At 40.2% G+C, this 27,957-nt stretch overlaps 2 protein-coding genes and 1 long non-coding RNA gene across 6 annotated transcripts; 1 reads left to right on the top strand and 2 right to left on the bottom strand.

Moving 5' to 3' along the window:
• Positions 1–265: 265 nt before the first annotated feature.
• On the top strand, positions 266–15,261 carry LOC111858275 (cathepsin B-like). Of its 4 annotated transcripts, none has more exons than XM_023839899.2 (11): positions 274–458; positions 1,463–1,493; positions 4,032–4,146; positions 6,513–6,598; positions 7,242–7,356; positions 7,791–7,906; positions 8,384–8,469; positions 8,648–8,794; positions 14,015–14,131; positions 14,435–14,563; positions 14,761–15,261. In XM_023839899.2, exons 3-11 carry the CDS (start codon positions 4,033–4,035, stop codon positions 14,835–14,837), a joined length of 987 nt encoding a protein of 328 aa, XP_023695667.1. In that variant the 5' UTR covers positions 274–458; positions 1,463–1,493; position 4,032; the 3' UTR covers positions 14,838–15,261. The 4 variants fall into 4 exon arrangements, with proteins under 4 accessions (XP_023695670.1, XP_023695667.1, XP_023695668.1 ...); XM_023839900.2 differs by lacking the exon at positions 274–458 and adding an exon at positions 467–504; XM_023839901.2 differs by lacking the exon at positions 274–458 and adding an exon at positions 599–623.
• LOC111858278 (uncharacterized) lies at positions 12,310–13,431 on the bottom strand. Its single transcript, XR_002841552.2, has 2 exons — positions 13,269–13,431; positions 12,310–12,936 (listed from the first exon to the last, which is right to left on the bottom strand). It is a non-coding gene; the product is annotated as an uncharacterized lncRNA (long non-coding RNA).
• Positions 15,262–16,144: 883 nt separating the features above from the next.
• cgref1 (cell growth regulator with EF-hand domain 1) lies at positions 16,145–21,883 on the bottom strand. Its single transcript, XM_023839903.2, has 6 exons — positions 21,539–21,883; positions 20,976–21,087; positions 20,388–20,459; positions 19,839–19,912; positions 19,623–19,747; positions 16,145–18,994 (listed from the first exon to the last, which is right to left on the bottom strand). Exons 1-6 carry the CDS (start codon positions 21,570–21,572, stop codon positions 18,596–18,598), a joined length of 816 nt encoding a protein of 271 aa, XP_023695671.1. The 5' UTR covers positions 21,573–21,883; the 3' UTR covers positions 16,145–18,595.
• Between the last annotated feature and the right edge of the window lie 6,074 nt (positions 21,884–27,957).

The following is a 27,957-nucleotide window of genomic DNA, read 5'->3' as shown; positions in this document are numbered from 1 at the left end:
TCAGTAAGTCAACACCTTTTACAGCCAGACAATTGATAGGAATATAATGTACCCAAGTACATGAACGGTGGTTAAATATTGACTATTATAAAGAAAAACATATTACGTTAACTGAATGATATGACACAATTGTAAACAAAGGCTTTTTTCAGTATGGATTGTTTATGTCTAAATAAATTGAAAATAAACACCTTTACTTCTGGTATCTGGAAAAGATCCCCAACAAAGGTCATTCTTCAATGACTGCTGTTTTTTTAATTTAATTTGCATTACATATAAAGTTACTTTATTCATTGTACGTCAATGGGTAGTAAGCACTCGAAGATTCAGAAACTTAAAATAATTAACTTCCAGTTCTACAGTCACATGACTATCGTAGACTCGGAAGCCACGTAACAGTCATATGACACCTTGCCGAAATGATGCGAATCGAAAGCTTCAGACTAAACGGGCGTGAGGTGAGTTGGGCGACGTTCGTCTTTGGCAATATTAGGACCCATACAGGTGCTTTGCGAGTTTCATAATCGTAATGCAGCGCTACTGCATTTTTGGTATTTTCACGTATAAAAATGAAATGTCAATCTAATCAAGCTTGCCTGATGCCCTAGTTGGACGGAGAGTTTGTAGGTTTTTAATCTTTCTGTTGGCGCTGAACCATTAGTTGGTTAATTAATCCGCTGCGAAACAACGGTTAACGGTCACCAGTGTGGCCCAATTGTATTGCTATATCTGTCTTCCATAGTAACGATTGGTTGTGTTGCCAATATAATATAGTTTAAATTTGTATTGTCTGGTGTTTTTCTCATGTAATATTTTGTTCTTTCAGTATTTTTATGCCGTAGGTCGTATTAAACGAAGTATTCTGTGTATCTTAAAATAGCTTGTGGATATTAGGTTAACATTTACAGTGGCGCAGATACTGTCGGCTGTGTGTAAGGATATAGCTGCAATCTGTAATTTAGTTGTATGTAATTATTAATAACTGAGAAAGTGAAATCTAAACCCAGTGCTTGTATTTTTTTGTAATTTGAACTAGATGTTACAGATAAGGAATGCTCTGCTTTTCGTCTCATAACTGCATGTAGGACATGATGATTTAGTTTCGTTTCGTTTTCTAATCGTAAACTTCAGTCTAGATCAGGGGTGGCCAATCTTATCCGCAAAGGGCCGGTCCGGTGTGTATGCAAGTTTTCGCTGCAACTCCCTAATTAGGTCACTAATTAGAGGACTGATTGGCTAAAAAGTCCTCACACCTGGGTTTGATCAGCTGACCTACAGGTTATCCGAAAAACCTGCATACACACCGGCCCTTTGCGGATAAGATTGGCCACCCCTGGTCTAGATGGACATGGTGTCATTACCACACTTGTAAATTAGTATCTCTTAACAATTTAAAAGGTATTGTTTTTATTTTAGTTTTAAGTTTGTAATGATGTCCCAATGTGTGTCTTGGTTATGACAGGCTGACTGCTGGAAAACAGAAAAGGAACAAGGTGAACGTTACTTCCTCTCATGCTTTAGTAATAAGGAGAGTGATAATGCTAAGCTTTCCTCAGCATTTTTTGATTTACGGAGAACTTCGAGTGTTAGCATAAGTTCGACAAAGTCATACGACGTACTATAAGGTGCTATTTCATAGCATAGTTTAAACCTCGTAAATGTGTATTATTGGCAGTTAGAAGCTTATGGTTTTTATACTGTAATTTAGGTCAGATAAGCGGGATTCCAGGGTAAGTCTGTGGTAAATATTTTTCATTATAATGCTCTGGATAGTACCACGTCAACGGGTTGAAACTGGAAGTGACTCTGTTACGACCTATTACTGTGCTTCCCTTTCTTCCTTTGGTTTCCATGCTGGTTAGTGCTGGTTTGGTGCTGGTATAGTTGGAGAACCAGCATACTGTGCTGGTCTACCTGCACATGAAGCTTGTCCACCAGCAATGTTTCATAAACACAACAGATGCTGGGGTAACCACATGCATTATGCTGTTCATACAGGTAACCAACTATGGTGGTCTGTGCTGTTAGTGTGAATTACTCCTCCATAATTGGGGGGTACTGCCTTCATAACACTTCTATGACCATTATGGTCCGCTACCACGTCAATATGAATAGTCGCCACCAGGATCAATGTTAAGAGTGCAAGATGCGCTAGGGGTGTTTACTAACATGTATGCAACACACGGTCATGGTCTGGACATGCGACAAAATGAGAATCAATACAGAAGATCTCATTATCCTTATCCCTATCCAAAAGAACTTGGTTTTGATAACTCCCAGGAATTATCCTAGAAGAAGTATACTAGTAAAAGCAATAAGCCTATACATTTACAAACAGCAGTCTTCAGAAATAAATATTTGCCTATTAGGCTAATATCTGTCTTGATGATATAGTAGATCTTAATTGTACAACCTAATTTCTAACTCACCTCTTGGTCCTGTGCGCTGTGCTCATCCTGCCATCTTCCTGCTGCCTGCTCACTGTCCTGATCCTGCCATCTTCCTACTGCCTGTGTGCTGTCCTCATCCTGCCATCTTCCTACTGCCTGTGTGCTGTCCTCATCCTGCCATCTTCCTGCTGCCTGTGTGCTGTCCTCATCCTGCCATCTTCCTGCTGCCTGTGTGCTGTCCTCATCCTGCCATCTCCCTGCACACTGTCCTGATCCTGCCATCTTCCTGCTGCCTGCACACTGTCCTGATCCTGCCGTCTCCCTGCTGCCTGCACAGTCCTGATCCTGCCATCTCCCTGCTGCCTGCTCCTGTGCCTCTCCTGCTTTCTGCTGACCACCACTTTCCTTCATACACATTAAGTTTGCGAAACTGCACCTATACTTTTAGTGTAATGTTCTGTAGCTCTTAACATAAATATTCCCTACTTCTTTTACTACCAAGAAAGTGTCTGATGTCTCCATCTTTCCATTTCCTCATAGTGTGTCTGTGAATAAAATCAAATCTATATTCAACAAAACATTATCTGGGCTATCAGATGAAGCTTCTAAAAATGTTTATAAATATGAAATTGTGGAATGCAGAATCAATACCACTAAAATTCAAATAATAGGGCTTATTTGCTAGCTTTTTTTTTTACGTTGCCCCTATAGGTTTCACTTATAGTAATGTTTTTTCAGAGCATAACGTTAGACCTTTTTATGCGTTAACATTAGCCTAATAACAAACCACACAGGCTAAGTGGCGAATTAATTTCAGAAAGGCACAATTTATTCGTGATAAAATGAGAAATGAAAACATGGGAAGTTCATCTCCTTGGAAAATGACCATGATCGATTTTACCTTAACAAATAAGCCTGATTTAAAAAGAGAACTTAGCAAGCTTATCTTGCTAGTTACCAACTAACGTTGACTGAACCGGTGTTCTGTCAAGTTGAGCTACTTTGTCGAGGTAATCTATGGTTAGGGCTATCGATTAGCACTACGGTAGCTTACTTTGACAAAGTAGCTCGACTCGACAGAACACCGGCCTCAGAAGGATAATGGTAAGTAATTCAACTTATAAAGACGTCAGCTTGCATCAGTAGATGAAACAAACGAATAAATGAAGGTTGTAAAATAACACATTTTCAACAGGCTAGACTTCTGCTGGCTATTTACAGTACGTTTACCAATGCACGGCAAACAGTACTATGATGCAATTACCGACTGGCTGCTTCTAGCGCCGAGGTGGTTAAAATACTACGGTCCACATTAGGAGTGTCTGAAATCGTTTTACATAACCTCACCTTGTAGGAAAATTTAATCTTTTTTTTTTTTTTTCTTTTACAACAGAAAAATGTTAAGACCACCAGCCCCCCCCCCCCCCCCAAACTGCTATTTTTGTCTCTTTGGGGGGTCTGGGTCTTGATCAGGGGGTACAGTACCCCCCATAATTCGAACCATGTGTGCTGGTTTTTTCAGCAGAGTATCCACGTGGGCTTCGACCTGCACTGTTTGAGTTGTATAACAGCATACATACATAGCATAGCACTATATTAATACCATTAGGACAAACAGTGTCTAAACATTTTACGTTACAGAATGTGGATCCTTCCCTTGTTACTGTCCTTCCTGGCCATTGGTTTGGCTGTGCATCCCCCTCCACTCTCACAGGAGATGGTGAATTATATTAACAAGGCCAACACAACATGGACGGTAAGCACAGACTGTTACTGTTAATCATCGCTGGTAATGTATGATTTCTTTAATAAAAATAAGCAGTTTCTTCCATCAATTTTCAGTCTCATAAAGCATTACTCTAATGAAAAAGTTACCTAAGATTAGAAATGCTATTGTAAAACACACATGTATACACACCCACACAATAGGTATCTACATCGATCCCATTCATTTCATCTGTGGACATAACCGTAATCCTGACTATGACAACTCTATCCCCTACCCAGCCCTAACCTAGGGCTGCACGATTTATCGATTTCAAATCGAAATCGCGATTTGAAACAACGAGATTAGCAAGTCGCAAAAATCGTGATTTAGGATATACATTATACAGCACGTCTGACCCAGGGTTTAAAACTGCTGTGAGAATAGTTTTACAAATTTATGCCGTGCTCCCTGTGTGACAGTCATTCTCACCAATCACAAGCGCCGTGTTTCTCGCTTGCCAGTCATGCTCACCAATCAGAAGTGGCCCAAGAAGGCGTATAGGCCCGCAAACAGCAAACACGTGAAACCCAAGGCAAATGTTACTGTACATGTGCGGAAAAATACTGATTCTTCTACTGAGCTACAAGTGAATTGCCTTCCTATTTCATGGTCCGAGATTGTTTCAGAAAGGTCCTATCATCAATAGAACCGGCGAGCTCCTTTTAAACACCAGCTGCAATATACTTCAGCCTATCATACTTTTATTTTTTGTTAATAGGTCAATAGCATTGGTATACTGCTAACCCATCAAAACAACAATGAGACAGCCAGTGATTCTCACAGCAGCGTAGTCAGTCACCTCCAAAAAAGGCCGTAAAACCCACAATACAGTCGTGTTTGTCATATGTTTTTGTGCTTATTAAATTTAATCCCACAACAGTAATAAAATAAAAGTCTTGCTTTAACATAAATACTAAAAGAATAGATCGCTTTAATCGCTATTACAGTTGGGTATGGGCACGCGGTCTTATTTAGAAAACATACAAAAAAGAGGCATATAATGTTTAATCACTTGTTTTGTATTTGTCCGCATAACAAAGCAAAGGAATGATAAGCTGCTTCAGTCGAAAACTGCATTTTTACTTCTCATGTAAAATAAAATGCAGGGTTGGCAACTTTGGTCAGCTGCATGGAGTGAGATTTTCTGTTCTTTGTTCTGCACACACATTTACATGTATGTACTGTAAGTTTTATTACCTCGTAAATAGTCTGTAGGGTTTGCAAACGTAACGTTTTTGATGCAGCTAATTTTAAGTTCAGAATGGAATATATATATATATAGATTTGCCGTAAGATTTCTTGCGTGAGAGTCTGAAAGAGTTTGCAACCATGAACACGTACATTTTTTGTTTCACCTGAATTGATTTGTATAGAAAATAACCGTATACAGTTGTTAAAAAGCAGAAACTTCGACCAACATGAAATCACCAAAAAACGACTATTTATTTATTCAACATTTTATAAAATGCATACTACGTTAAAAAATTTCCAGCTTTACGGTTTCAGGACAGAACAGCCACTCTGTTATGAATACTATGGTTTTTTGAGTGTTATTAGTGTTAATAACAGCAGCTAACAACACAATAGCGCAAACAAAAGGGCTGCATACACCGAAGTAGTTCTTGCTTGTTCATTTTCGTGGGAAAAGGCGGTTCTAGTGTTATTATGAGGGTAATAAGCGTTATACCTGCAAGATCGCTATTTTTCTTTTTGCTGCAATTGTTTTCATTATTACTTTATTTAACTTGACATATCACATCTGTAAATTCTCATCCTTGCATTAGAATATAGACCAGTTAATACTGATGGTATCTCATGCTACGTCATATGTTTTAAAATTACTACACACTGAATATTGAACTGAAGCTTGACATAAAAAAATTAAATCGCAAATCAAACTGTAATCGCAATTTGTCGGAAAAATCGCGATTCGATATTTTCCCCAAATCGTGCAGCCCAACCTTAACCATAAGTAACCAAACAATAGATAAGCCTTTTGGCATTCTTAGTGTTTTGATTGCATTTATAGATTATCAAATTGAGTTTCCTCTTGTGGAAACTGAAAAAAAAAGAATATCTCTACAAAGTAAAAAGTAACAGATTTTTATCACGTTGTGGGCACACACGCATATACATGAGCTGTAAAATTAAGGCATGAATATAGCCTACAGTGTAGTTGATTAACATTGATCTATCTCCATTTGATGACAATTGAAGTTCAATGGGAGGTCGATGAGAAGCGAATTAGCAAGGTTATTGCATATGTGGATGGTTCAGCCATTCTCTCCAGGTGAGCCGTGCCCAGATAATGAGATGATACGAGGATCTGATTTTCTTTCTGGTTTCACCCCAAGGCTGGTCACAACTTCCACAAGGTTGACTACAGCTATGTGAAAACGCTGTGTGGAACTTTTATGAATGGACCTAAGCTCCCAGTCTTGTAAGTCTCTTTGCTGCCTTGAAAAACGTGCTATCACTGTGAGTTTTGCAGATTAAATGGTAAAGTCTTGATTTTTGTGTTATTCACAGAAATCATCATTCTTGATAATCTGCTCTCCCAATATGTTGTTCTGATATGGTTACCTCAGTGTAAAAGTCAGGAGATCAGACTTTTACATTTTAATTAGTTCTAGTGTCCCTTATCCCCTCTATCTATAAATTGACATGTTGTGTATTTTATTTTTAGTTTTTGTTTGACCCAGATAAACCAGTACTGTGGTCTTATTTTGGCCCTGGATTCTAGTTTAAATTTAATTCTTCCACCCCTGTCTGACTAGACAGGGGATTATTATGAGGAAAACCCCCTAATAAGTAATGGGATTAACATCACACAAAAAACCAAAAAATAAAGATCCTCATTATGAGGAAACCCCCTTTATGAGGAAACCCCCTTATAAACTATAATTCCCTCTCCAAACCCCGTGTCATGGTTTGTGTCACCCCAATTGAGGGGATTCTCACAGCTTGTAAAACATATTAAACATTTGCATAGTCACTTTCAGTTTCATTCCCCTATCCTTCAGCTGCATTTGCTTTCCTATAATTTGCTAATGGCCTTCATTCTGCCTTTTTCCTGTCTGCAGGGAACGGTATGCCGGAGACATCAAGCTGCCTGATACATTTGATCCACGGGAGCAGTGGCCCAATTGTCCCACCATCAAGGAGATCAGAGACCAGGGATCCTGCGGTTCTTGCTGGGTAAAATGCACAAGATTTGGAGATGTACCTGCATAGTTAGTGCTTTTGTTCAAAATGAATGTGTCCTAGCAGGGGCACATGTAATCATGAAACTATTTGTACCATCGCAATTGACTGGGACATCTGCACGTAAAGGCTAATTTAAACCTCCATGGTGTTTATGTCAAAAGATGTGTGATCTGCCTTCAAAGCTCAGCAAAGTTACCGACAACACATCTTCTGTGCAAATATGTTCCTATTAGGGCTAAAAGACTTATTTATGATGATGGTGATGATGAAGTTCTAAAGGATACATACAAAAATTTAATAAAATGAAACATTTTCTATGCTAAAATGTCCCTTCTAAGGCTGAAATTTTCCAAATGCTATGGAAAAATTCAGCAAGTGTTTTTCTCGTTTTGTCACATGGTGTTGACGGGTATTTGTAACTGCAGGCTTTTGGAGCGTCTGAAGCTATGTCTGACAGAATATGTATCCATAGCAACGCCAAGGTAAATGTAGAGATCTCTGCCCAGGACCTGCTGACCTGCTGCAAAGATTGTGGATATGGGTGAGAGATTATGTGTGTGTGCGTGCGGCATGATTTCGTTACAGAAAAAGGGCTGTTTCTATGACTTGTGTGTGATTTCTTGTTAAAGGAATACATCTGGGCTGTCAATATTGTCAAAAAATGTTGTATTTCTAAACATATATATATTTTTTTTAAGTCATTTAAGTGAAAAGGAAGAGTGTTTGACTGGCACACCTCAAACCTTAATGGCTGAGAGCTGGGTATGGACCGGCATTCATGCACGGTGTACCCCAGCCTTGTGCCATATGCCTTGGATAGGCTCTAGGTCTGGTGTAGGACGATCGGTTTCAAGATGAGATTAAATAGTGACTTGGTACAAAAGGTCTGTTGATCCTAATTTTCCCATATGCATGACCCAGGCCAGGTGAAGTGGCTAGAAGAAATGTGGGGAAACGTACAATGAATCATTTTGAAAACTGTTTTTTTTTTTTTTTTTTTTTTTTATTAAATACATAGATGCAATGGAGGATATCCTTCTGCTGCCTGGACATTCTGGTCCCAGGATGGGTTGGTAACTGGCGGGCTGTATGATTCGCATGTAGGTGAGTGGTGCCTAGTGGGGCTATGATTGGACGCCACACGTGATGCTCTAACTGACAATCGGTTGAATTAGTTCTTTAATTCATTGGAATTTATTATAATGTATAAAATGTTTCAACTAAAAAAAGGTCTGTAGAATGTAGTAATGAGGGACTGCTGACATACCTTGCTTACTTGTAGGCTGTCGACCCTACACTATCCCACCATGTGAGCACCATGTCAATGGCTCCCGGCCGTCTTGTACGGGAGAGGGGGGAGACACGCCAGAGTGCCTAATGCAATGTGCGCCTGGTTACACCCCTCCTTATAAGCAGGATAAACATTTTGGTAAGTTAATGAGGTGATTAGCTTAACTAGACAAGATTAAACCGTACAAAGTGTTTATGGACCAAAATGTATTAACATATTGTCTTCATGATTTAGAGGCTCTTATCTCATCGGACTCTTATGATATTATAGCAATAACTGAAACGTGGTTGAGTGATAAGGATGGACAAGAATATAATATGGATGGTTACACATTGTTCCGTAAAGACCGTATAGGTAAGAAGGGAGGTGGTGTTGCAGTATATGTAAAGGAAATCTTGCAGGCAAGGGAGCTTACTGATATAAGTAAAAGTACGGAAGCTATATGGGTAAAATTAGATGCTACAAACTCAAATAGCCTAATTGTCGGTGTTTGTTACAGAGCACCCAATGTAGCTGCTGAGGAAAGCAGATTGTTATACAGTGATATTAGGATTATGAGCAATAAAAATGATGTGGTAGTTATGGGTGATTTTAATCTACCGGGGATACAGTGGGACATTGTTGCTGGCTCTTCTGAAAATGAACTTGAGATGGTGGAATTAGTACAGGATTGTTTTTTTACTCAGTTTGTTAACACCCCTACCAGGGGAGATGCCATTCTTGATCTTGTTTTGTCTAATAACCAGGACAGGATTGGTAAATTAGATGTTTTAGAACCACTTGACAGTAGCGATCATAACATGGTTAAATTTGAGGTTAAGTTTAGTGCCCGAAGAGCAAAGTCCAAATCAAAAATATATAATGTTAGGAAGGCTAACTTCAATTGTATGAGATTAAAACTAGAAACCGTGAACTGGATGGAGTTAAATAACAAAACTGTTGAAGAGACATGGGAATTTTTTAAAAGCACATTATTGCAAGTACAAGAGGACTTCATACCTGTTTCTAGCAAGAATAAATCTAGGAAATTGCAACCTAGGTGGTTTAATAGGGACATAAAGTATACAGTAAGGAGGAAAAGGGCTTTGTTCCAGAGATGGAAAATAACTGATGATGACATAATAAAGCAAGAGTATCTAAATCTACAGGCTGAATTAAAAAATGACATTAGACGAGCTAAAAGGAATGTCGAAAGGAAGATCGCATTGGAGGCTAAGGATGACGTTAAAAGTTTCTTCCAGTATTTTAACTCTAAAAGAGCTCTAAAAGCTGAAATTACTAATCTGCAGGATAGTAAGGGTCTTATAATTGAAAACGACATTGACATAGTAAATGAGTTCAATGATAGTTTTGCACGGGTATTCACTGTCGAGGACACTAGTAACTTACCAGTTCTTATTACTAATTCAACATCGTCTATAACTAATATATATATAACTGAAGCTGATGTTTTGCAAAGCCTAGCTAAGCTCAAAATAAATAAATCACAGGGCCCTGATGGCATCTTACCTATAGTGTTAAAAGAGATGAGGGATATTATTTGCCGACCCTTAACATTACTGTTTCAAAAATCCTTATCTGAAGGTGTGGTACCTTCTGATTGGAAGCATGCCAACATAACGCCCATTTTCAAAAAAGGGGATAGAAGTAATTTGTCAAACTATAGGCCAATCAGTCTAACTTGTATAACTGGTAAAGTTATGGAGGCTATAATCAAAGAGAAAATGGTAGATTACCTGGACTCAAATAACATTTTGAGGGATAGCCAGCATGGATTTAGGAGAGGTAGATCCTGTTTAACAAATCTGTTGGAGTTTTTTGAGGAAGCTACTCAGGAAGTTGATGATAAGAAGGCCTATGATGTCATCTATTTAGATTTCCAAAAGGCTTTTGATGTTGTTCCCCACAAGAGGCTCTCACTTAAACTCAAAGCGACAGGTATTTTAGGAACTGTAGCGACTTGGATTGATAACTGGTTAACGGATAGGAAGCAGCGAGTAGTTATAAGAGGCTCGATGTCACAGTGGGCCTGCGTTCATAGTGGGGTACCGCAGGGTTCAATTTTAGGACCACTTTTGTTCCTAATTTACATAAATGATATAGACACCAATATATACAGTAAACTGGTGAAATTTGCAGATGACACCAAGGTGGGTGGTGTAGCAGATACTGAACTAGCGGCTCAGCAGCTACAGCGGGATCTTAATTTAATTAGTGACTGGGCTGACACCTGGCAGATGAAATTTAACATAGACAAATGTAAGGTACTCCATGTAGGGAGCAGAAATATAAAGTACAGGTATTTTATGGGACCTACTGAAATAAAGGTAGCTGATTATGAGAAAGACCTTGGTGTGTATGTTGATGCTTCCATGTCTCATTCTCGCCAGTGTGGGGAAGCAATAAAAAAGGCCAATAGGATGTTGGGGTACATCTCCAGGTGTGTGGAGTTTAAGTCAAGGGAGGTAATGCTAAGATTATACAATTCCTTGGTGAGACCTCACCTAGAATATTGTGTACAGGTTTGGTCACCATATCTTAAAAAGGACATAGCGGCCTTAGAAAAGGTGCAGCGTAGGGCCACAAGAATGATTCCTGGTCTTAGAGGAATGTCATACGAGGAAAGGTTATTTGAGCTAAATCTGTTCAGCCTCAAGCAAAGGAGACTGAGGGGGGACATGATCCAGGTCTATAAGATTCTAACAGGTTTGGATGCTGTTCAACCGAATAGTTACTTCAGCATTAGTTCAAATACAAGAACTCGTGGCCATAGGTGGAAATTAGCGGGAGAACATTTCAAACTGGATTTAAGGAAGCACTTCTTTACACAGCGTGTAGTCAGAGTATGGAATAGTCTTCCTGATAACGTAGTGCAAGCTGAATCCTTGGGTTCCTTTAAATCAGAGCTAGATAAGATTTTAACAACTCTGAGCTATTAGTTAAGTTCTCCCCAAGCGAGCTCGATGGGCCGAATGGCCTCCTCTCGTTTGTATAGTTCTTATGTTCTTATGTTCTTATGTGTGTGATGAAAAACATTGACTTTTTGCTATAGATGGAATACGCCCATTCCCCTCTGTCTACTGATAGCGAATGACATCTAATTGACCAGTGAAGATATATTTTATTTATAAACTGTTTAGCTAGTCATTGTTTGCATGGATTAATTTATAGTGCTAATTTTAACAATTTATGTTTATAGCTAGATAGCAAACATATTGTTAATTGTGAATATAAGTTAAGATTAGTTTGTATCTTGTTGACATTGACGTATTTCCCACATAAATCCATATAAAGCATTAAACCGTTCACTGGTGTCTGCGTCAAGACAGGTTTCTGGTTGTGGTGCGGTGCTGAGGATGTGCCAACCTTTTCAGTTGATTGCGCCACCGTTTTATTTGGTTACACCTTCCTTTTTGGTGCAGCATGGTATTAATGACCTTGCTTGCTGATGAATAGTTGTGATAATTTCCATAACCTGTTTTTTGTATTGATAAAAGACTGATAGTGACTCAAGACTTGATATAGTAACAGCTTCACATTTGTGAGGCTTAGGATCGGCAAATCTCCGCGAATGTAACAATTCACGAATAATACTTTTATTATAAATAAAGGCACCCCTAACTGCTACTACAATAGTCTGCTAGCCTGAACGATTACATCAAAGTTTATTTATTACCATTTTCTAACCAAACAGTATTGTACACTTTGCATGACAAATCACATTGTCGTTTTCTATCAAGATATTTTTATATAATATACAAACCATCTAAATTAAGCCCCTGCATGTACAAAGTTACTACTGTATACATTGGGAGCACTACGTTTTGACTCATTATTAAAAATGTAAAATTAACATCAATGAAAGTTTAAAAGTTACTGAGAGAAATGCAAGATCCCATGGTCACTCGGACAGCTACATCAGTGAGGTTGGTTACTGAGACAAAGATGCACGGTGTACCCAAGCCGAGAGTTTGAGCATGCAATCGGGGTTGCCAACTTCGGTCTGCTGGCTGGCGTGACATTTTTAATTCGAGACAAGTCTGCATATGCATGCACATGTATTTACATGTATGTAATAGTCTGTAGGGTTTGCAAACTGCCTGGAACGCTTTTAATATAGCTAATTTTAGTATTATGGTGGAATAATATTCAGGGTTCAAGGTACTTTGTCATCAGTAGCTGTGTATACGTACATAGTGAGATGATCGGTTTGGGCGGTAGCCAAACTGGAGTGGGTCCAGGGAGCTGGGAAGAGCAGCTTCGATGTGGCCCCTGACAAGCTGCAAATATACATTTGCCATTATCAATATAAATTTGCCGTAAGATTTCTTGGGTGAGCGTCACGCCAGATGGGTGAGAGTTGGTAAACCTGTGCACTTACATGAACAAATTTTTAAGTGACCCAAATCATTTTCAGTATTTTACTTGGTTTGCGCATCCTACGAGTTTGTGTGATCTTTCGGCAAGCTGCAAAAATATTCCTGTTTAATTGTTCATGGCCAACTCGTGACTGACTGAATCCCTGAAACTCAAATATGCGAATGTGAAGGGGGCAAATTCCTGTTCTTGCTAAATATTTTTATGTGAATATTATCTTTAAGTTGATTCTCACCATCATTTGAATCACTCTCAGGACCTCTCTTTGGCTCTCCCTCTTCATTATCTTTCTTCAGTTTGTTTTTGATCAGCAGTAGACCGCCTCCTTTTTCGGCACCACAGCTTCGCTTTAACACCTCGATTTTGCACGTTTTATCATCAGTTTGCATATATTTACGTCCCCCTGGGTGCAGGTAATGAGAAACCAATTAAAAAAAAAAAAAACATAAACAATGAACCAGGGAAGATGAAAAAACTTTCAATCATTATTTAACACGGTACCCGTAACATCCTAGTAGTTATCATATACTTGCACAGCACAAATGACATCTAAAATCTCATTCTTAATAAAAGGTCACAACTATGACAATTTTGGTCACAATCTAGAGCCCTGTTATGTTGTTTTAGGTTTATTTTATAAGGTAGCTTATGAGAAAATGCGTTTTTTTTCCATGCTCCTGTAATGGATTTTTTCATTGGACAGTGACAATATGTTAAGATGGTAGAATTTATTCAAAACTGATTCATGATGCAGGGTATAACCCCGCCTCTCAGCCTGCTTCACCTGCTGGCCATTATCCCAATTTATCTAAATAAAATAAAAGTAACTTGAGTTCTGGGTTAAAACACACGATATGCTTCACAATGGGTGTCCTTAGGTACAACAAGATGAGAATTTCCTGTGGATTTTATTTCCTGTAATGCAGCCTTATGTAACATTTGGGAACAACTTCTCTGCTCAAAACTGTAAATATCCTGCAGGACTGTCTACTTACCAAGTTAATCCGGTGGAGGCTGACATCATGACTGAGTTGTACAAGAATGGACCTGTAGAGGGCGCTTTCATTGTCTTTGATGACTTCCTGCTGTACAAGTCTGGTGAGGATTCATTCAGCTTCGATAGGGGCTAAACAGAGGGAGCTGCATAAGTTCAGTTGTTAGCGCGTTAGACAGAAAATCTTTATTACTGTGGCATGAGGTAATCGTTGTGCTGCATATTAATTTTACTTTACCCTGTGTCCAAAGATTCTTGCATGCTTAAGTTGCTTAGCAACCACTTCACCCATGTTTGTTGCAGAGATGTCTGCCATTTGGGGGAGAAACTCCACTGTCCCTGTAACAACAAATTGTTTCAGTAACAAAACTGTAGACGGTCAGTCGTGATCGTACGTTCTTTTGCAGGTGTGTATCAGCATGTGAGTGGCACGGAAGTAGGTGGCCATGCTATCAAGATTTTGGGCTGGGGTACGGAGAATGGCACCCCCTACTGGCTGGCCGCTAATTCCTGGAACACAGACTGGGGTGACAAAGGTAAGATCCAGATGAGGGATTAATTTGGTAAGGATTCTAGTCCTCAATCACATGTCGTATCTTGAACATCCTCTGTTTGCTTGTCTGTAGATTGTACAAATGCTTTCATCAAACGAATGGTATCACTAAGTTTCTTAACCAATTTCTTTATACGACACTCAGCTTTGCTCATTGTGAAGTATTTTTTTTTTTTTTAGGATACTTCAAAATTTTACGAGGACAGAACCACTGTGGGATTGAGTCAATGATAGTTGCTGGGATGCCCAAGATTTAGAGGTGAATCTAAAAGCAGGATGGGTACATTGTAACTTTTACTGATATCTCTGAAATATTTTATTTTTTTATGTTTGGCCAGTTAGCCAAGGGCTTTCTACTCAGCATTTCAGTGGCGATCAGATTTCTATGATTATTTCTCATTTTTGTTTTTATAAAAACATAGGACAGGTTCCTTCCCAGTCACCCCCCAAATGGCACTAAACTCTAAAATGTGCCAATGAATTTATTTATACGAAGATTAAGAATATGGTGATATATAGATGCACTTTTTAATATGATTGAAGTGCCATGTTGCAAATATGATATTCTTTTAAAGACTTTTTTTCCCTTCGGGGGGGAAAAAAAATATTTGCTTTTTAGATTTTTATTTTTGTGTTTTAAATGAGAAGATGTATTTAAACAAATAAATCATCTGTACCCAATCAGTGTTTCATTTCGTCTTCAGACTGCTTCTCTTGCACCTTTATAACATGTCCATGAAAATCACAAATGACACTGGAGATAGGAAAAGATCTAGTCAGGCTAACGGCTGTACCCAGTGCAGCTTTCAGTTTGTATATTATACTGCATGCATATTTCAAGATGGAGTTAAGCCAGGTTTAAATGTATTGCAACAATTAGCCTTCTCTTACATCTGGGCTGTCAAATGTGAGCCAGAATCTGTTCGATAAAGGCAGCCTGCAGAGTGATCTTAAAATAGACACATTGATTAAAAAAAAAACCCTCACTACCATCCATCCAATTACTGACACAGGGTGTTACGATTTTACATAAACTGCACTGAATGGCAGATATTTGGCTAACTTACTGTAACAGATCACAAGCAGGTGAAGTTCTGTTTACTTGCACTGTCAGTTTCTCACATTATTTTGGTAATTATGCTTTGATAAGTACCACGACTGTTCTATAATTGTCAGGGCAGCTGTAAACCATTGAAGCAATGATACACTAGAAAATTAACATTTATCAAAAGGAATTTGTCTTCATTATTTGTATCTGATTTATTAATCTGATTGAGCATTCAGAATGTACCTCACTATTCTACTTCTTACATAAACAAAAACAAATGTTAAATGTGCTGTCCATGTGTTACAACCCTACTACACATTTTCTTGGCCCACCCTGCTAGTTTAGGTCCAAAGTGACCTATTGACTGAAATTGATTCCTCTGCCTTACCTAAATGCAGTGACAGAAATCAAAAAGGATTTTTTTCCACATCTGAAAGGGGTGAGGCATCACAATGACTAGCAGTGCATACAAATGTTGTAGGGGAAAATGCATGTTTCTGTACATTATTGTACACATTGCACAGCAGAATTCAAGTTTTATTGTATCTGGGGAAGTTATACAGTCACTTGTACCCCCAATCACTGTATTTTGCATATCACTGATGTCACAGGCCTATGTAGACAAGGAGAATGTTACTGCGTAGCTATTTTTAGCTGAAAAGTTGTTCAAGAAGTTGTTCAAAAGAATCATAGCACACTGATCAGAATAATCATTTAAAGTCACTTGGAAATAAGGTTGGTGACAGGGTTGCAAACATTAAGGCATAAAAAAAAAGCTTCTAGAGTTCTAGGTGACAGAACATGAAATGAGAAAAAAACAAATGTCAATTCATTTTTTTAAATCAATGGACATTTCATTCAGGATATATAAATGAGAAGTAAATACATGTAAAATGGTTATGAAGTTAGGACAAATGAGTAATACACTGCCTATTGACAGTTAATAGCATTGCATAACAATTTACCAAACATCGTTTTTCTAAATTATTTAGCTTTACATTTACATCCTGCAGAATTAAATACATCATTCTGAAACCTGATTTGCATTGAGAACATGAGGCAAAAGTACTGTAAATACTATAAAATGGCAATACAGAGGAAGGCTTTAATTTGGGTCTCCCTTCCCTCTGATTTGTCATTTTCATAGAGAATGGAAGATGTTTCAGCCAATCAGGTAAGGTATGATAATAAAAATTAGTTTATGACAAAAATTGCCAAAAGGATTTGGCTGAACAGGTCATTTATTTGTACTTCTGACATGTTTAGTAGCAAATTTACATTTCAGAAATTTTCATACTGGACTTGAACTATGTACATGTACTCACAGGTAACTGAACAGCTTACAATCTGTATCACAATTTGTCATGTCCAGATCTGTAGTTTTTTCGTTCTCTAGTGTTCATTGTGTAATATTAACAGATTAATTAAAATATCCTCGACCCTTTGTCCTCTGTACAAAACATGTTTCTGCTCATATGTCCAATATTATGCATGCCACATGAATATTAGAAGCATTTTTCTCTCCAGATCTCAGGAGGATATTGATTGCACTGTTGAGTTATATCCAATGTTGAATATCAAATTTTACATACTTTCTTAAACAATAATGTACATTTATAAATAAATATTTTCTTCCACTTCATCCGCTACCTGAATTTGTGATGTTGTATCGCAGCATACTGCAGGGTGTCTGCAGGGTACATTAAAAATTCAGATACAACAGAAATTTATAATCACCTGAATGGTAGCTTTTGGCTGCTAGAGTTAATTGGAGGACCCTGAAAAGACCCACAAAAACTGGGGAAGAATTGGTACTGGACTGGATTTAATGTGACCACAATAGTTTGCCACTTAAGTGCATTCTTGAAATATATGACTCCAAATGACTGACATAACTAACTACTTCAACAGTCACACTCTGAATGGGGAGTTCCATTTAAACATGATGTTTTGGGTAGCTGAATACTATTTTTCAATTAAAGTTCAATATTATATCATTTTATTGTCATGCTATTGATATTTACCATTGCTACTGTTGTCCAATTTAACTGACAAATAAAAAAAATCAAATACAAAATAGATTGTGAAATGTAAAATTTGGTTGTTAAAAGCCTTTTTTAATTCACCTTCTGCTTCACTTTTTCAAAGCCCATTCTGACCCCAAGGTTACAGGGTTTGGCCCTTATCAACCAACAAACCAAGCCAATTGCTACCAAACATTTAGTTAGCAAGAGACTGTTAGTCTGTTATTTGATATGTTTGGTTAGACAAGGCCATGCATATTACCAAGGCCTAAGCAGCTCTGTTTAACGCAGTTACAAATAGCGTTAAAAAATGCACCTTCACACAGTAAATACTTACTTTCCTAAATTTTATTTTGCCTGCAAGAAGTCACTGATTCATGCAAATTGCATACTAATTTCTTAGGATGCATGCTGCAATATGTCGCTCAATTGAAAAGATCAATATTAAAAAATCTTATTAGGGACATCAGACAGTTTTGTGGACATGGATTGTGGCCTAAATATTAGTTTTTCTACAGCTGGATATATAACCAAATACAATTTGAGTACATCCAATTCAGATACATTTTAGAAGGTATAATGACAGGGTTTGCCTGAGTAAGTTTTGGGTCCTAGTACTGTAACATATGATGCGGAAGCCTGAATTTAGGTCATTGGCAGTCTCATCTCAAAAACATCAAAAAGATGCCCTGAGTGACTTTTGTAAATTGGCTTTTCAATTACAATTATAATTACAATAATTATAATCGTAAGCTGCAGGGTGAGGTAAAAAAATAATTGTAATTGTAGAAATGGCCAGCTGCGGTGACAAACCGTGTTTATTCTCCAGAGTGGAAATCAGCCCCTTCTGTCTCTAAGTTGGGCATAGTGTCACATCTGTAGTCCCCCTTTTAAGGCTGACTCCTGCTTTTTGGGCAGAGTGTCTCAGGCTTTTTTTGGGCAGTTATATCTCAGGCTGTCCTTGGTGAGCAGGAACGTGCTCTCTGACTTGGTGCTGAGGTTCTTCCACTTGCCTCTCCTCTGGCTGCTCTTCATGTGCCACCCCCGCTTCCTCTGTTAGGTCTTGTGCCTCCTGTTTGTCCACATCCAGTTCCTGCTGCCCTCCATATTGCTCTCCCTGCACCTCCTGTCCCGGCACTGAGTCTCCCTGCTCCTGCTCGTTAGCTGCAGTGTCGTGTGAGTCATGAGCGGGCGCGTTGTCAGAGCTCGGCTCATTTGCTGTGGCTACCTGCTGCTTAGATTTTTGGGCCTCTGTTGGTGGGGAGAGCAGCTCGGAGGGGTCCAGCATACCATCTTCATTTAAGTCTTGGGTCTGTAGAAGAGAATCCACCATGGAGACAACCTGAAAGAAGAAAAACAATGCCTTTATTCTTTGTTTATAGTCTTTATATATTATAGTCAAATAATAGCATACATTTCTTACAGCAGACAGTACTATCCAAAGCGATGCAAAATTGAGAAGACAGCGATCAGACAGTTCCTAGAGTAACTGGGGGTGAATGGCCATGCTCACAATTGTGAAATCATTCTGCCAACCACAGGATTTGAAATGGTGACCTTCTGATTACAGACACAACATACTAAATCGCTGAGCCACACACCGCCCCTCACACCATATGTATTTATCATAAAAAGGGCAAACGTTCCCCATTCAGAATCAATGTATCTAATTTCTGTCAAATACAGAGTTTGCCAGTCTTTTGTACCTAGCTAGCTTGAAAATAAATGTCTGAAAACACTTATTTGAATCCTTAATTATAAAACTGTGCACTATGGTAAATTATGAAGCCTTTGGATCAAGGTTTTTCAGAACCTTTTCATCCTATTCTTCATAATATAAATTTGGTTCAAAATATAATGTTCACATTCACACAGATGTGTCACAATTTAACCTTGGGGATGCCGGTTAAAATGGGTTAGCTAGTCACTCATCTTGCATCCTCGCACTCTCACAATGAGGTGCCACTCACAGAATCAGCAGACTGTGGGCCCAGCGAATGGTGAGACAGGAAGTCTGAGAGTAACTTCATCATCTCCAGCCCATCCATCTTTCCGCTTTTGTCATAGTCATGAAGGGAAAAGAGGAAGAATACCTCTGTGCAGACAACAAAGTTGGAATCAATTCTTTGTCCCTGCTCCGACCTGGATAAACGACTGAAAGATGGATGGATGGATGGATATTTTACCTTGTTCCCAAGTGCTGAGCACAGGATTCATCTGTCCATCCTTCAAATTACCCTTGATGTAGCTTTGACGTAAACTGCCAAAGGTCAACAGTGTTATTATACATATAGCACACTGGTTATTATTCGATCCATAATTCACAGTAGAAAGCTTGGGTATCAGCTACAGCATCAACAACAACCTCATAAGGCTGTAATAACCATGACTGAGGACTTTGCCTCTGCTGGCAGGCACTGTTAGCTACTAGGGACAGAAGGAGGAGGATGTCTGAGATAACAGTCCAAATGGTGTCATTTGCAGTGGTAAGAGCTGTGAAAATCCTCTCGCTAAGTTCATTTTTTATATTTCTTTAATTAATCCTTCTTCTATCCTTCATAATTCTGCAAATTATGTTCCTGCAAGTCAATGCCTATAAAACATTCAGCAGAGCACTACCAGATATGCACAGTGCAGGCTATAGTCCCTGAGCCCACGCACAATACTGTGCCTTTCAGTATGCCAAGTATTGTTCTGATAACATGCCAGTCCTGTATTTAGTCTGTGCAAATCACCTGTTCACCCCCTCCCCAGCACCAAAAGGGTTAATCATGGTAAAATGTTGACTCCCTTCGACAGCCTCCGACCTGAAGAAACAAATAAGTAGGACAATGTTTGCTATTGCTGTTTGCATTTGTATGTATCACGCAAAACATTTTAAGCTATTTACCCATTAATTCACACTGATTATACACACCATAGCTAAATTATTTATTGTTAAAGTCTGACTCATTAAACATTGTTTTGCTGTACCTATTAGCTAATATAGGCAGTAAATAGGCATAGCAAACATAATTATTTTTGATTAATCGTTACTAATAAAATAGCATACTGCCTAATATAAGAAATGTACAAAAGTAAATGTAATGTATCTTAAATCGTTTTTCTTATGCTGCACAACATAATATTTCTCACACTTCTTATGCTTGTAGCCCGCACAGTAAGCAAAAGTAACTTTAATTTATAATCACAAACAGCCAGTACAGAATAAATGGGTAAATAATTTTCTTTTTAAAATAATAATCTCCATGTTAAAACGCCAGGTTTTATGCGTACGTACAGGCTGTTTCTTACATGACTGTCCATCCAGGAAACGAGCCTACCTTTCTGAGCCATGGACCTGCGGCGCTGACAGACACGGTCCCGATAGGAGGAACAGGGACAGTACTGTCGCCAGTGCCATGTCCGCGTGACAACAGGAGCACACAGGGAAACCTGCGCACAGACACAAGGCGAGCATCGTCGTATATCTACGCAAAGAATCCAAACCGATCCTTCTCAAATAGATTCAATGTTTCCGGCATTCCCCTTCAAGCCACACATAATAATAAAATGCACGTTTTAATTATTATTTCCATGTAGCTGCTGAGGATTAAATGTTATTCACTGTGGGATTCCGTCATTCTTTTCCATGACCCCCTTTTACGATAAAAACACACACATATATGCATACACATCATCTATAATTCAGCACAGGCCAGAAGCTAGATACTGTAAACCAATATCGAGTACCGAAGTCCAACGGATACTCTGGGCTATTTTAAGTAACGCTCACGGTATCCCGGCCTATCGGGTACTGCAATATAAAAACGAAACTAAATATACTCTTTAGCGTAATGCTTGTGATATAGGCCTATCTTACAGAGTTCGCGTGAGAAATCCTTACCAGTCGTTCGCTGTCCTCGATCAACTTGCTTCATAGTGAGTATCTATTCCGATTCGCTGGAAACCTCAGTAATAGGAAGCGAGCGACTCCGGTGTCCTGTGCTGCATTGCCCTGTTGTGACAGGGTACACGTGGATCGCGCATATGTGTCGCCCGCCTCCCGGCACTATACAATTCACTGCTTCTGATGGCTTTTCCCGGTCCGCCTTTCACCGGCTGTCGGCGCCACGTAGCCGTTGCTGACAAGGCATCTGGCAGGCGCGCAGAGGGCGTGTAGGCGTTTCAAAGTCGCCCCCTTAAAGCGGCTGGAGACGGGAGGCATGACTGAGGTGTGTCACTTTGAGGTCTGACCTGCTTTTATAGGACACAAATAAGCCCACAGGAAGAATATTAAATATAGAAATATTATTTATAATGCTATTCATAATAATGCATAACCCTTTGAATTTATACATCAATCAACTTTTTGCAATATATTTCTTGAGCTATTATACTTTTACTGTAAGAGGTTTAGAACATAGCCTACAAGATCTGCGTTCCAGTTTCCGTCACGGTTCCGTGTGTGCAGTTTGCATGTTCTCCCCATGTCGTCGTGTGGTTTCCTCTGGGTCCTCCGGTTTACCCCACAGTCCAAAAACATCCTGAGGTTAATTGGAGTTGCCAAATTACCCGTAGGTGTGAGTGTGCCCTGCGATGGGTTGGAGACCCATCCTAGGTTGGTCCCTGCCTTGCGCCCGTAGCTTCCGGGATAGGCTGCGGACCCCCCGCGACTCTGAATGGGACAAGCGATTACAGAAGATGTATGGACGGAAGGGTTGTTTTACTGCTATCCTTTTGAAATGCATTAACCTATGAATTTTTTTTCCAGGTTCTTCCTCAATTGTAACACCAGAGGGCGCGCTATAGGCATATTTTGCATGGCCGCTTTTTGTCAGCCAAAATCAGTTTTCTGCCAACCGTATCAGACGATTAGGAATGGTTTAATATACTGCCCTAAATCATACAATATTTACCGTTAACCATGAAAGGTTTATTAGTCTTTATTGAATGTATTATCTTAGTTTGAATATATCTCCTTATTTGCAGTGGATTCAATCCAAGTAATGTTTAATTTTCACTCATTATTAAAGTAGCCTCACATGCTTATCATAAATCTGTGATGTCTGTTGTATTGCATGCCTGTTCCATTAATTTTTCAAAAGCTTGAAATTTTGACAGTGAAATTTCCAACTTCTTTTAAGATCTTTCTTGTTAAAATAGACGTAAATATAAGATAAATGGAAGTCACATAAGCTTGGTTCCTAAATTTGTATAACTTTTCTGAATTTATAGGGTATTTTGCATTATTGTGTCATCAGGTTTTCAGAAAATCAAATAAAGCATATAAGATTAGATAATGGTTTATCAGCATGATGGTTCAGACTCACTCTATTTCAGTCTGATAAATCTCATCTGAAAAATTTCCATCCCTGGAAACTTTGCAATATGAGTCATATTAAACCTACCAGCATTGTCATGCAGAAACATTTAAAAATGACTCCTAGATCTTTGCTTTCCTGGTACAAAAATCCAGATAGGAATTAATTCTAACCTGGGGCAAATTGTGGCAATTAATTCCTGAAGCCATTCTGTTATGTGAAAGAGATTTTAAGGGATGTGTGCCCTTAGCCTGTCCCTAAACACAGGAGTGATGACTGTCATGCTGTTCCCAGTGATGCCACATCACAGATCTGGCTGGCCTTTCATCATTCTGAAAAAAGTCTTCTTTGTAGAATATCTCAGGGCACCCTCATCTTTCACTGTGACATGAATCACTGAATCATTTCAAAGTCCCGTAATATTAATTTTCAGGTTGCGACACACATATTGAAATGAAGGTGAAAGCAGGTGAATATGGGAATATACATTAAAAAGTGTTGCACTCATTGTCATGTTCTGCCCAGCATATCTGCTTAATCCTCCTGTCTATTCCCTGCTGTGGCTATAACGAGCCACGCTTGGTGCTTGTTTAGTTTTACCTCTTGTTCTTGACCTGTGTTAATCACTCCCAGCTGCCTCCTGTTTGCTCCCTTGTTAGTCCTGTATTTAAGTGCCTCCCAGAACAGTCTTCCCCCGGTCTGTCATTAATGTTACTGTTTTGCATGTCTGGTCCCTGCCTTCCCTGGGGTTGGGGCTGGGGCTCGATGGCGAGCGGCTGGAGACCAGGCCTGCACCTATGGGGCCTGGTCGGGCACAGCCCGAACAAGGCACATGGGTCCCCCCTCCAATGGGCTCACCACCCGTAGGAGGGGTCATAGGGGTCGGGTGAAATGTGAGTTAGGCAGTGGCCAAAGGCAGGGACCTTGGCGGTCCGATCCTCGGCTGCAGAAGCTAGCTCTAGGGACATGGAATGTCACCTCTCTGACAGGGAAGGAGCCTGAGCTGATGCACAAGGTTGTGAAGTTCCGACTAGATACCGCAGTGGATGAGAGGGTAGCCTCCCTTTGCCTTCAGGTGGGGGGATGGGTCCTGACTGTTGTTTGTGCTTATGCACCAAGCGGCAGTTCATAATACCCACCCTTTTTGGAGTCCTTGGAAGGGGTGTTGGAGAGCACTCCTCCTGGGGACTCTCTTGTTCTGCTGGAGGACTTCAATGCTCATGTGGGCAATGACAGTGAGACCTGGAGTGGCATGATTGGGAGGAACAGCCCTCCCGATCTGAACCCGAGTGGTGTTTTGTTGTTGGACTTCTGTGCTCATCACGGATTGTCCATAATGAACACCATGTTCAAGCATAAGGGTGTCCATATGTGCACTTGGCACCAGGACACCCTAGGCCGCAGTTCGATGATCGACTTTGTAGTCGTGTCATCGGACTTGCGGCCGCATGTCTTGGACACTGGGAATGTCTGGCGGAATCCCCTGTCAGGAGGAGCTTCAACTCCTACCTCCGGCAGAACTTCTCCCATGTCCCGGGGAAGGTGGGGGACATTGAGTCCGAATAGGCCATCTTCCGTGCCTCCATCGTGGCGGTGGCTGACCGGAGCTGTGGCCATAAGGTGGTCGGTGCCTGTCGCGGCGGCAATCCCCGAACCCGCTGGTGGACACCGGTGGTGAGGGATGCCGTCAGGCTGAAGGAGTCCTATCGAGCCTTTTTGGCCTGTGGGACTCCAGAGGCAGCTGATGGGTACCGGTGGGCAGTGTTGGGGAGTAACGAGTTACATGTAACGGCGTTACGTAATTTAATTACAATTTTTTTTTTTATTGTAATCTGTTACAGTTCCCAGAGAGAAAAGTGTAATTAAATTAGTTATACTTATGGAAATATTCATGATTACAATTTTAGTTACATCATAAGATTGTATGCAAAATCTTGCTAATATCTTTAATAACAGTATTTTTATTGCTTTTCATGTTTTTCTTATGCAAAACATCTTCCTTTGCTATTTCCCTCCTCAGCCGAAAGTTTGAAACTATTCGATGCTTCTGATTGGTTATCCTGTCGTGTCTATATTTGCAGCGCAAATTCTGCTAATTAACTTGCCTGAGCGGCCTGAGTTTCTGTTGCAGGCAATGGTAGACAGGGAAATGAATGCATTCCATTGCTGGAAATATAAAACAGAAAAAGGCACAAATTTAACTGTGCAATGCAATGCGCACCATGCTTCTAAAGTGTAATGCCTGGTAAACACTGTGTGATTTCAGCAATCTTATAAAATCATTACTGATCACACTGTGCGATATGGATCTGATAATCTTGGCTATGACGGGTACTGTATGTGTCACGCCCAGCTCCGTCCGATCCTAATGTGTGCCACGCCTACCTCGTTACCTCCTGTTTTTGCCTGATTGTCATCACCTGTTGCCTATTCCTTTTGCCTTGTCTAGTGTATTGTTATGTTTTGTTCCTTGTCCGCTGGTCTACCCGTAATAAACCCCGTCTGTCCGTCTTTACGGCTCTGCTTGCCTGCTTCGCCGTTCGCCAGCTTGCCAAACGTGACAGTATGCAGACTGTACGACGACAACACCAACTCAATCATAAGATACGGCGCATAGGACAACAAAAAATGTAAACACTGACAGCATGCGTAAATACCACAATGAATCGTGAAGTGTGTACCGTGCTTTTAAGCCACACTGGCACTTCTGATCCTGTTGACAGAAAATGTGCCGTCCTCCTTCAATATGCTAAGGTTATTGGTAATTTATGTTAGGTTTGATATTAGCACTCCCGACATGCTATGTCGTTTTGAGTTTGGAAAATTCACTAACTAACTAACCCCTGGGTGATGCAGCCTTACCACTCTGCTAACTCATTTTATTTTACAGTGCTGCGAAGACACTGTTTTAGGCTACTCCGTGATTTGCGATTGAAAATTTGATTTAAACAGAGTAAGTGATTACACAATCAGCTGGAATTTCATATCCCGTCTCATGCAAGAACTGTTCAGATCAGAAGTAAAATTGAACCATTTATTTTCGCAAGTATATAAAATGTTTGTATCATAATGTAATTCTGAAGCGTCACAGAGTGGTCAAATCAGTCGTAGTTTATCTTGTTTTGACTCCGAAAAAGTTTATATTATGGACACACATTAGAATTTAATAACCGTAGCCTGAGTTTTAACAATTTTTTTTGAAATTTTAGCTATATTTTATGTAACATTAATGTTATGACTTGTTACACTGTGGGAATCTGGGTTTTTACTGAGTATGAAGCAAGGATCTATTCTTACCCGTTGTTTAAAATTATTATTAGGCCTATATGGTATGTATGGTATGTTTGGTATCTCTATTAAATTGATCAATTATAATCATGTTAATTCATGTATTGAAAGGAGTTTGACAGTAATCAGTGCTTAGTACTGCTGTAAGATAAACACTGCCAGGTTACAAAATATCAAAATGGTTAACAGCATTCATTCATAATTTAGAAAAGTAATCAAAAAGTAATCAAATGTAATTATTTACATTACTTTCATATAGTAATTGAAATAGTTACACTACTATTACATTTTAAATAGAGTAACTTGTAATTGTAACGAATTACATTTCCAAAGTAATCTTCCCAATACTGCCGGCGGGTCTAGCGGAATGCGGCTTCAGCGATTGCCGAGGCAAAAGCTCGGGTGTGGGAGGAGTTCCGGACTTCCTGACGGCTTCGAGGAGATTCTGGTCCATCATCCGCCGTCTCAGGGACAGGGAAAACGGTGCAGCATCAACACTGTTTATGGTGAGGATAGAGCACTGCTGACCTCAACTCGGGACATTTTCGGTCAGTGGAGGGAATACTTTGAAGACCTCCTCAATCCCACCGACACGCCTTCCAATGAGGAAGCAGTGTCTGGGGACTTGGGGGTGGACTCCCCTATCTCTGGGGCGGAGGTCGCTGAGGTGGTTAAAAAGCTCCTCGGTGGCCGGGCCCGGGGGTGGATGAGATCCGCCCGGAGTTCCTTAAGGATGCTGTGGGGCTGTCCTGATTGACACAAAATGCAACATCGCGTGGACATCGGGGGCAGTGCCTCTGGACTGCCAGACCAGGGTAGTGGTCCCCCTTCTTGCTCCAACTATAGGGGGATCACACTCCTCAGCCTCCCTGGTAAGGTCTATTCGGGGGTTCTGGAGAGGAGGGTCCGTTGGATTGTCAAACCTCGGATTCAGGAGGAGCAGTGTGGTTTTCACCCTGGTCGTGGAACAGTGGACCAGCACTGTACTCTCAGTAGGATCTTGGAGGGTTCATGGGAGTTTGCCCAACCAGTCTACATGTGTTTTGTGGACTTGGAGAAGGCATTTGACCGTGTCCCTCGGGCAGTCCTGTGGGGGCTGCTCCGGGAGTATGGGGTGCCGGGCTTCCTTATAAGGGGTGTTCGGTCCCTGTATGACCGGTGTCAGAGCTTGGTCCGCATAGTCGGCAATAAGTCGGATTCGTTTCCGGTGAGGGTTCCGTCAGGGCTGCCCTTTGTCACCGATTCTGTTCATAGCTTTTATGGACAGAATTTCTAGGCGCAGCCAGGGCATTGAGGGTGTCTGGTTTGGTGACCTCATGATTAGGTCTCTGCTTTTTGCAGATGATGTGGTTCTGTTGGCTTCATCGGACTGTGACCTTCAGCTCTAGCGTCAGCAGTGATGCAGGCACTGCATCGGTCCGTCATGGTGAAGAAAGAGCTGAGCCAAAAGGCAAAGCTCTCGATTTACCAGTCGATTTACGTTCCTACCCTCACCTATGGTCATGAGCTATGGGTAGTGACCGAAAGAACTAGATTGCGAGTACAAGCGGCCGAAATGAGTTTTCTCCGCAGGGTAGCTGGGCTCTCCCTTAGAGATAGGGTGAGGAGCTCGGTCATTTGGGAGAGACTCAGAGTAGAACCACTGCTCCTCCGCATTGAGAGGAGCCAGATGAGGTGGCTCGGGCATCTGCTTAGGATGCCTCCTGGACACCTC

This window comes from Paramormyrops kingsleyae, chromosome 14 (assembly GCF_048594095.1).
Source record: "Paramormyrops kingsleyae isolate MSU_618 chromosome 14, PKINGS_0.4, whole genome shotgun sequence".
Classification (NCBI taxonomy): domain Eukaryota; kingdom Metazoa; phylum Chordata; class Actinopteri; order Osteoglossiformes; family Mormyridae; genus Paramormyrops; species Paramormyrops kingsleyae.
This window is presented reverse-complemented; position numbering and strand designations above follow the sequence as displayed.

What these genes read in the sequence shown, in the direction of transcription:
- cgref1 (XM_023839903.2), bottom strand. Translation starts at nt 21,572, where the DNA reads ATGAAGCAAGTTGATCGAGGACAGCGAACGACTG. An exon ending in TCGAGGACAGCGAACGACTG is followed by an intron (nt 21,088 to 21,538) that starts GTAAGGATTTCT and finishes GTCTGTGCGCAG; the next exon opens with GTTTCCCTGTGTGCTCCTGT. An exon ending in GCTGGGGAGGGGGTGAACAG is followed by an intron (nt 19,913 to 20,387) that starts GTGATTTGCACA and finishes GACCTTTGGCAG; the next exon opens with TTTACGTCAAAGCTACATCA.
- LOC111858275 (XM_023839902.2), top strand. Translation starts at nt 4,033, where the DNA reads ATGTGGATCCTTCCCTTGTTACTGTCCTTCCTGGCCATTGGTTTGGCT. An exon ending in TGCAAAGATTGTGGATATGG is followed by an intron (nt 7,907 to 8,383) that starts GTGAGAGATTAT and finishes TTAAATACATAG; the next exon opens with ATGCAATGGAGGATATCCTT. An exon ending in GCTGTATGATTCGCATGTAG is followed by an intron (nt 8,470 to 8,647) that starts GTGAGTGGTGCC and finishes GCTTACTTGTAG; the next exon opens with GCTGTCGACCCTACACTATC.